The 10,241-nt window shown below is 39.9% G+C and overlaps 1 protein-coding gene across 1 annotated transcript; it reads right to left on the minus strand.

Moving 5' to 3' along the window:
• Positions 1 to 1,530, minus strand: tubb2b (tubulin, beta 2b; the record flags this gene model as incomplete). Its single annotated transcript, XM_032515877.1, has 4 exons — positions 1,268 to 1,530; positions 318 to 426; positions 133 to 243; positions 1 to 32 (listed from the first exon to the last, which is right to left on the minus strand). Coding segments are annotated over exons 1-4 (309 nt in total), but the record flags the coding sequence as incomplete, so codon positions are not given.
• Between the last annotated feature and the right edge of the window lie 8,711 nt (positions 1,531 to 10,241).

The raw sequence follows: 10,241 nt of genomic DNA on the forward strand, positions 1-10,241 counted from the left end.
CTTAGCCCAGTTGTTGCCAGCACCACTCTGGCCTGTAAGACAATACAGATTAAGCTTTAACGCATTATTAAAAGTTTTATAATTAGCAGCTTAAATTCTCTGAACAAAAGCACAAAGAAAACCCCAATTTACCGAACACAAAGTTGTCTGGTCTGAAGACCTGGCCGAAAGGTCCAGACCTCACAGAGTCCATGGTGCCTGGCTCCAGATCAACCAGCACAGCACGGGGCACATATTTTCCACCTACAAAAACAAGTCAGGATTAGGGAAATAAATGGCAAAGAATAGTCTGTACTCAACTCTGTACAAATACTTACCTGAGGCTTCATTGTAGTAAACATTGATCCTGTCCAGCTGCAGGTCACTGTCACCGTGGTATGTACCAGTTGGGTCAATACCGTGCTCATCACTTATCACTTCCCAAAACTGTAAGACAAAAAACACTTAGCTCTAAGAAATGACAGAATTTAAAATCGTGCAATATTTTATTTAACCGTGCTTTTTAATTTGACGGTGGCATGAATACTTTTTCCCCCGCCGTGCAACATTGGCGCGCGCGGCCTAATCCCCTATTGGCTGCGACTCATGGGTTATGAATTTCAAAAATCTTGCTACGTCACAAACCACCAAGACCGCCTACTTCAAGCGAAAGCCGGGCGCTGTTCAAAGGGCATTGCCAAGTAACGCTAGGCCTCAATTAGCAGGAGCGTTCCAAAAGTCACTATATTAACGTTAATTTGAAAAATTATATTTACATACAATTATACGATTCATTACACGTTACAAAAGTAGGCACTTGTTATATTAATTGACAATTATCACTTGTTTTTTCGCATTGCAGTAACGTCAGCCAATCGAACAAAGGCGACAGTATTCCAAAAGATTAACTAGTTCGTCAACGTCGTTATATAGCTAGTGTTTCAATTAGCTATGTAGCTAGCGGTTTAATTGTCTGCTACATGGGCGTTACATAAAATTGATACATTTAAAAAGATGCAAAAAACAAAAACAAAAAAAACGTAAGTTTCATTAGTCTATACTTTGACAAATTGCGACCCTAAAAACATCCCAAAAAGAAACTCGTTCAAATCAAAACGTTATAAATGCAAAGAGGGCACATTAATATTCCAGGGTGTGGTTCGTGGGAAGAGTAACGTTTCGTTACGGTTATGGGCACAAAGCACCGGCTTCTAAAGCAGAGAACACTGCGTTTATGAATAAAATCCATTCAATTTTGAAATAAAACGGCAAATACAGTTTTACTAACCTTGGCACCAATCTGGTTTCCACACTGGCCAGCTTGGAGATGCACAATTTCCCTCATTTTTCTTTCTGGAGGTGGTGTGGACCTTACTACGACTGATATAGTCTTTCTTTATGTGTGAAAACGGCTCAACCCTCCGTTTTATATTGCAACAAGACCCGCCCTTTACGTGCAACATCGAATGTGTATTGGCTGGTTTTCGAAAGCATCAGCTACAGACAAAATTTCAAACCAATGAAATGTTTCAATGCTTATCCGACATTGGTCTAATCCACCTGCCAATCACATTCATCTCAAACGTGTGACTAACGTCTAATCTGAAGACGTTGGCCTGCTTCCTCATGATGGCGGAAAAGAAAAGCGGCACTGACAAGATTTAATTCTGCATTTAACACCCGCACGTTAGCGTCTGTGCAAGACAGTGAAACATTTCATTTCGACAATCAAAGTAAATTATTTTAATTTGATCAGTTGTAAAACTACTTAGTAGACTGCTATTTAGCCACAGTCCACGTGGCGGACTAACGTAACAGCATACAATGGTCCAGTTTAGCAGAGGTTCGCTAGCGGAAACGGTAGTAACAGAACTGGAACGACCATGATTTCCAGTCATAGTCATGCGCCTCTAGGTCAACGAGTGTACAGTTTTACATTCAAGCTAAGCACAACAGCAGCTAGGAAAGCTCCTCAGAAACTGTAGGCTAAGGGACAGTGTTTTTGTGTGAACAGATGGGCTAGGACTCGAATATTACTAACAACCAAAAAGAGCTGTGCAGTGCCCTGATATTAGGCTTTATCTATCAGGGCACCGCACCGCTAATCATAATTATCATGTGTGATGGTGATGTGCCAATGCACAAAGATTTGAACAACTGATTCAGAATTAAAAAAACAACAACTTCCCAATTATTTCACACATGATGTGCTTTAGGCTACACCAAACCTCTAGCCCATATTATGTAAAGTGCTTTCCTTCAGTCAGAATAGGCTTTTAACCTGTCGGACTCATCTTTTAAAGCCTACATCTCAGACAGAGAATATTGCTGATTTATGGCTGATTCTTAAAAATAATTTAAGACTAAAAATATTAGAATTCAGTTTTAATGTAGGCTAAGGTTTAAACACAAGACATGGCTCAGACACAGGATGCCTGGAGAAAAGTAAAGCCTGTATGTGTTTGTCTGCTGTAAAGCACGGGCATGATGGGCTTGTTAATAGTTAATCTGAATTCCAGGCGAGGATGTGGCTGTGACACCAGCTCTTCTGCATGGGCCATGGCTCTAACAACTGAGGGAGGGGGAGGGGGGGGGCTTCCTAGGTGGTTGTTGCCGTGACAATTAGGCTTTCCCACTGGGTGTCGCGGACTTCTGTGCCTTAGTACAGGGCTTTATAAGCTTTCCATGAACCTCTCACGGCTTTAGCACAGTATCTATGCATACCATACATTTTTATGTAGATTAGTTGTTGTGCAGACTAGTATATAGGCCTACGTTAGGTGGTTGTATAACTAGTATTGCATTGAGTGAGTCCCATAAAATCTAAATAGTATTATACATTTTATATTCACACAGCTTGGACCTAGTTTTTTTTTTTTTTTTTTTTTTAAACAGGAACACCACTGCTGTGCTGCCCATATCATCCATACCAGTATGTAGGTCACGTTTGTAGTCTCTTCTGTGTGTACATTGTAATCTGACACACAAAGGCCTCCTCTGTTTGCTCCATGACAGTGCCATGTCAGAGAGGATGAATCAGGGAAATCATCATAGGTCTGCGTACAGTAAAGGCAATGAGTCTTTGTTACTTTTTTTGGGCAGAAATCCATGCATTACCATGCATGTTATTGCTGACAATTTGTAGAAATGTACATTATGCTTGAGTAAATAATACCCCAATTAACAAAACTTGTTAGAAATATTAATAAATCACTGTGAGAGGTAAAACTGAGATCATCTCTCATACTCAAGTTCAAATTCCATTTGTTCAATGGTTGTTTCGTGAATGGCTCTTAAAACACATTTAGAGAACATTTTAATTGCTATTTTTTAATTCTTAATTCTCCATTCTTTTTATTTTGGTGCTTGGTGGTAATGTTCCTTCTGGGCTGGTTTAAACCTTTTTGGGGGGTGCCAACAATTCCTCAGTACAACCATCAATTTATCTTATCTAGCTACTTAATAATTCATCAAGTCAGCCCTGACAAAGGAACTACTATCACTGAATGTTTTGCATAGGCTCAATACAATGTTTTCTTCATAATGCAAATGAATTTTTAGGAGGCATGTCCACCAGCCACACTTGACATACTGTAGGCCTACATCATAACTGAGGTAGGAAATTGTCAGATAATTTAAAAAAAAACACTAAAATGATCTGCTGGCATTGTAACAACAGATGAGCAGGGTTGCTTTAGCCAGGAAGGTCTAAAATAGAGGCTACATATAACCATGGGCATTAATATGCTTATACTCAGCGTTCCAGTTCATCCCAAAGGTGTTTGATGGGTGGATGTCAGTGCTCTTTGCAGGCCAGTCTAGTCATAGGAGAGAAACACTTTTGAATTAAACGTAATTTACAAAGCAATCGTATTGCACTAAAAGCTAATATTTTGTCAGTAGCAACCTACACCTGTCATCTGTCAAATACAGTTGCATTTTCAGCTTTGAACAAAACCGTTGAGGAATTATTACAGCAAAGGTGGGACGTGCATAATGTTTCATCTGTCCCTCCTGGTCAGGACAAAGGAAACAGCATGGGGGGGGGGGGAACGAATGAAACACAGCCATATCAAACTTTATTAAGCCATATAAACTTCCTACAACTTCAATATTTTACTTCATTATAAATGGTACTTCCAAAAGGTGTTATTTTAGATAGATTGTTGCAGGGCTAAACGTCTTTGTGAAGGTCTGTTAACAACTCATTGCCGTCATTGTAAAGCGTGTATGAAGCAGTTATTGAAATATTGTGTACTGAGGATGATTCTGCCGTTGTTATAGCTCAAACAGTACGTTTTTCCATTTACATCATGTTTCTATTTTGGAAAATGACATTTATATAGGTTTTTACGTGGATTAGACCAGTGATTCCCGAAGTGGGGGTCGCGACCCCAGGGGGGTCGCGAGCCCGAGAGGGGGGGTCGCGAGTTGATTTCCAGAAATAAAATAAAAATTTAAAAACGATTAGAAATAGCATGTTAGCCATGATTTTAACACAAGATAAAAAAAGTGGATAAATTAAAATAAACCAAGCAACTAAATAAAAAGGGAACAGCTGTTTTGATTTTCTTTCTTTCCGAGTAGCGGTCTCCAACATTAACACTACAACTGCCGGGATTCCAAAAACTGAAACGCAAGACTCTAAACTCTATAATTGTCATGATAAAAAACATATGCAATTTTAATGCAGGTACTGTGTTAGGATATCTTTAGAAAAACGAAATAACACCAAAATGTACAATTTAACGTGTTTATTATACACTGAGTTGCCCAGGTGTTCAATAACTCATAAACATGGCATAGTAGTAAAAAGTAATTATCATTCAATCTGAAAAATATGTATGTAAACATGCAATAAACACCTAAAAGTATTTTCTTTGAACATTTATAACCTAACCTAACCTGTCACTGCCTCCGTGTGGTGGTCTGCCGTGGTGCGCATTGCTCCCGGACCGCCGCTCCCCCCCACCCGGGGTCGGACCGCGCCCCGCTCCCTTTCCTCCTCTAAACTCGTGTCTCAGCTCCTCTGCCAGTTGCTGCCTGAACTTCCTCCGGACAATGTCCCTGCTGGTGCCCTCCTGGGAGAGGATGTGTGATTCCAGCCAGTTTGAGGTGTATAAAGTTGTATAAACACGTAGGCAGCCCCGGCCATCTAGCTCCGTGTCCGCTCCTTCCACAGAGCGAGCGCCCGGCGCTGCTCTGGTCCAGAGCGGAGTCCATCCCCGCCGTACTCATGGTGGTAGCCTGCGTTACCAACCGGGCTTTACCTTCGCCCCATCGCTGATGCCCACAGTTGTTAATCAGAACCGATTAAAACCAACACCACGAAATGCCGAATACGTTAAGGCCGAAATAGGTAAAAGGGATTTTTCTTTTTTTTGGCCTAGTGTGTAATGTATATAAAAACTATTTAAATTAAAATATAGAGCTTTTTAAATTGCTGTGCTCCAAAATATGCACATCCACCTCATTAGGTGAGATTAAGTTCAAATTAAAGTAATGAGTAAATTACTGTAGAATAATGTCATGGCTGTTGTGTTATTTTGTGTTGTCAATATGCTCATGTTTGGATACGCCTGTAGTGCGTGCGCGGTTGCGCGCAATGTTTATAGGGGGGGGGGGGGGGTCGCGAGTCACTTGCACCGTTACTTGGGGGTCGCGGGCTGAAAGTTTTGGGAACCCCTGGATTGACCACTGCACATCCAAATAACGCCCCACAGCCCGTCAGTCTCCATAGGATAATAACTGGCTTTTTTGTTCTAAAAAGCCTTTTAAAATGTCAATGACATCATACACATCGTACGACCGGAGGTACTGCTTTACGGCAAGCTCTGAGTCCCTTCCTTTTTTCTCTCTCGAGGAGGCGACCCCCCCCCCCCCACCACACACACACACACACACACAGTTTTGCTAATGTTTTAAAGACCACGCCAAAATATTCCCTGAGACATTGTGGTTTTTCTTCGGCTGCCATCAAGCGGGATCTCTGGTCGTAATCAGTCCTTCACTGACCAATCAGCATTCATTAGCAGAATGCTAGCGTGTTATGGGCAACGACTCAACCTGTAACAAATCGAAAGGACATACATACTTGTTCATTTACCTATAATCCATGTTGAACTTGCAAAAACTGCAATAAAATCTGAGATTTCTCAACAGTCAGGCAAAAGAGAGTCCCATTTGTTTTGCACCGCGATCACCCCCAGGGGAACGCTGATGGAACTGCAACCAAATTTGGTACAATGGGGCTTAATAGGGAGTGAACCGGCTTTCCATAGACAGGCTTTGGCAACAGATATCTGGCCAAAATAAGTGAAATCTGGCAGTATCACCGTCAGCAACAGAGCATTCCTGGAAGAGGAACATCATGGATAGAGAATAGGGTCAAGGAATCTTGACTATACTGTGTAACATATAAGCATATTTCAGTAATAACCCTGACAGTAAGTGTTCCAGACTTAGTGGATACCTTCTTTGATCTCAGTCAGTTGTGTTCCTCTTCAGTCGGCTTCCTTTGTGCGATTACTGATACATTATTCATTGATCTTTGTTTGTGGCGAGTGCATTGAGTGATTTGAGGTGACAGCTTGAGCAGGTCAGCTGGAGATTAATGCATAAGCATTTCAGTGCGTTAAAAGGAGATTTTGCTGTTTGATGCTTTTAATGAGTACATTACCTCATGATGAAGCACTTCCCACAGTGTGCTTGCATACGGCATACGGTGAAACCCTGTTGAACCAGTGCTGCTTCCCGTGACTCAGCATGTCTCAGAACACTGCAGCATTCAGCACTCAGCCTCCAGCAGCTACATCAATATTAATAAACAAAGGAAACAGATGCTGCTGGGATAGACACACCCTCATCAGAGATAGTAATGCTTAAGGCTGAATCCCATTTGTCTGTCTAACCATTACCCTTCCCCCTAGAAACCCAGTGGTAAGGGCTAGGGGTGAAAACATAACCCTATGAAATGCACAGTAACAAAGTCACTGACGTCATTTGATCATGAAACATGTTTACTTAATCAAACCGTAACAGAATCACAGAAACTCTCACTGTCTGTCTAACAGGGAGGACAACAAAGAACAGTCTTTGGAATCAATTTGAATAATTTTCAGATAAAGTAGATTGAACGTAAGGATGTAGAACTTTCCTCTTGATCCCAAAATATTTCATAAGGACTATTTCTTAAAAAGAAAGTAGTTCCAAATTGGAAACTGCTGATTGTGTATTTTGTGGAATTCCAATACATTGTTGGACATTGTTTCTGGAAAAAAATGTTGCTGCTGTTTTTTTATATTTATAAATTTAATTTCTTTGGCTGAAGTTATATTTTCCACTCGCATTGGATCTTTTTTGATATAGACTGTTTTGAATGTGAAAAAAAACACCAAAACAGATGGGCTACTAAATGGTCATCTCATATTTCCAGGTTACACCTTCTAAGTCATGAAGTCAATTCAATTATTTCTCTTGGAAAATGCAACCAGTGGCAAGTGCATATGCATTAAGGTGAATGATTGCTATCAGTATCGAATAAACAATATATGTAAGCCTACTGTATAATAAATGCCACCTTGATACTGTATGTACATTGTAAATCAGTGATTTCTGAAGGTTTAATGTTATGCTCCCCTTTGGAGCTGAAAATATATATAAGCACTTAAAAACATGAACTGCATAATACTAGGCTGTGGAATAATTATTAAGTCATTAAAAAAAAAAAAAAAAATCACATACGAACACGTAAACGCATTTTGAGGTCAGTAACGGACCAGCCCGGGGAATGGTCTTCCAGTGTGCAACTGGTGCTGTTATGTAGATACTGTGGGGAATGGGCTTATTGGGGTGGACAGGTGTTAGACAGGAACAGCTGGGCTCATGTAGCATGTCTGCCCAGAGAACCACTGATTCACTCTCATATCGGGTTACCGACTCCCCAGTGCCGCAGCATTCAGCTGTCTTACATTCTGCTGCAAACCACATCACTTTCAGGCCATACACACATCAAACTGCGATTGTTTGACTGCAGGTTACACCCTGAGCTGGCTTTGTAGAAGATGCTGGGAAATACAAAGGCTCACCTGAGAAAGAAGCAGAATGAAAGGAGTCTTTACAGAGATGTATCATTGAAGTCTAATTTGAATTTAGGCCACTGATAAAAGGAGATTTAAAAAAAATAAAAAAAATAAAAGAGTATTTAAACATAGGCTACATGAAATATGTAATCACTACAATATAACCAATAAAGCAAAACATCAAAATTGAGTTAATTCTAGAATTTCACTTTCTGTGTTACTACATAAAAACTTGTGTCTGCAATAGAGATGTATAAACATGTTTGATCATGTATAGTAAGAAGCAAATCATTTTGCTTTTACTGCACTCCGTTGTACAGAGACTTAACTTGACAGCTAAAGCAAAAAAAAGCTAGCCTTAGCAAAAGCTGAAATTAAGTTCATTGATTTTTGCATAGCTGTTTTCTGACTAAAGCTGCTATCTAAAGATTTTGAGGATCAGGCGTCTTTGTTATAGGTTTAGCTATTCCATCCAAATAAATGCGACATTAGCCCAGTCATTATGGAGACAAAACCCCAGCTAACCTCTCGTTACAGTTAACTAGGTCAGCAGAGTTACTGCCATCTTAGCTTCTGCCTTAAAAGGAAATCATACAATTAAGCCAATGGGAAATTTGAAATGTAAAATGCATTTAACTGTATTAAATTGCACATTAATTTATCAAATTAAATTTCTATAAATATTAGCTAATAGTACACTAACAGCCAGACACACGGCAAAACAGTTACGTTATGAAGCAAATTTTAAGATGGGCAAGAAATCACATAGACAACCTATTTTATTGTAGATATTGCATTTCCACATTACCTAAAGAATATCCAAAGGCAGCATATCTCCATTACATTAATATTATGTGGGCTATGGGGGTGAAATGATCAGCCTAAAATAATAATCTATGTATTTCTATCTGTTCCACAAAACAGTCAACCTTTTTACCTTCAACCCCCCTGCTTATGTAGGGTGGAATATAGCTCCTTTTGTAGGGAGGAATACATGAATAAAGGAATGAGAGCCTCCCATTGACAACAGGAAATGTAGATGAATATGACAAATCTGTGTCAAACTGCATTATAGGCATATAGCTTATATGGTTCTATAAGTAAGGCCACATTTGCCATAAACCAATATTTAGAGTGTAAAAACTGTATATTTGCCCTGCTTTTAAAAAAGGTTATAGAGGGAGAAATGCATCCTTACATTGATTTTTTTCCCCATGCGTTAGGTTTCTTTAAGAGAGCTGTGTCTGTTTGGCTGCTCTCCAGAGACTTCGAGCCAGGAAGTCCATTTGATGCTAATACAGCCAGACAGTCACCAGCAGGCTATGCACAGCCACAGCCCCACAGTGTACAGCGTGGTCCAGGGGAAGTCCACGATGCATCTGCCCATCCTGCTAACACAGGATATCACGTTACAAAAACACTACATAATGTTGGGGCATAGCAGCAGGCCCAGCTGGCTGCAACTCATTATACTGTACCATACTGTTGTGTATAGATTGTATATAACATAAGCTGTTTTGACTAACTTAGTGCGTTGCATGTAGCATGACAGCATTATCATACTATGTATAAATCATCAACATGTAATCAGCAAAAAGGCTGGCCGTCTCTAATGACCTTAAGACTGCATTGCAGAGTTAGATAGGCGGTGGCTGACGGAAAAATCATTTCTGTCATGGTAAAACGAAAAGGGGGAGGGATCGTGAAGTAACAGGCTTTATGGGAAATGTGGTTTTAATTAGAGACTCAAAATTCAGAGGGGGTACGCTGTCTCTCTGCAATACAGTGATTGCCAGGAAGATCAGTTACTTTGAACTTTTGTTGTCCCTCTTCTCTGGAATAAACTACCAGATTAAAGTAGGTCTGTCACAGCTGTCTCTAGGTTTAAAGGCTAACTTTAGAATTTTTTTAACCTGGACCCTATGTTTTTGTATCTAAGTGACTGACGGAAACAATACATTTTTTTATTTTTAAATTGGTCCAATACTAGACAAAACAAGGTGTAATGTTACATTATTGAGCACCTTCAATTTACCTCCAGTAAAAGTGCTGTTTTGGCCACTGACACGCTCAGATTATTGTTCTAAGTGACTAGCAACATTATGGAAATGATCCATACAGATAGACCTTTTTGTTAAAGAATAAGATTATTTTGCTCCATTGTAACATGTAGAAACCCCA

The sequence above is a fragment of the Etheostoma spectabile genome, chromosome 5 (genome assembly GCF_008692095.1).
Source record: "Etheostoma spectabile isolate EspeVRDwgs_2016 chromosome 5, UIUC_Espe_1.0, whole genome shotgun sequence".
In the NCBI taxonomy this organism is placed as follows: domain Eukaryota; kingdom Metazoa; phylum Chordata; class Actinopteri; order Perciformes; family Percidae; genus Etheostoma; species Etheostoma spectabile.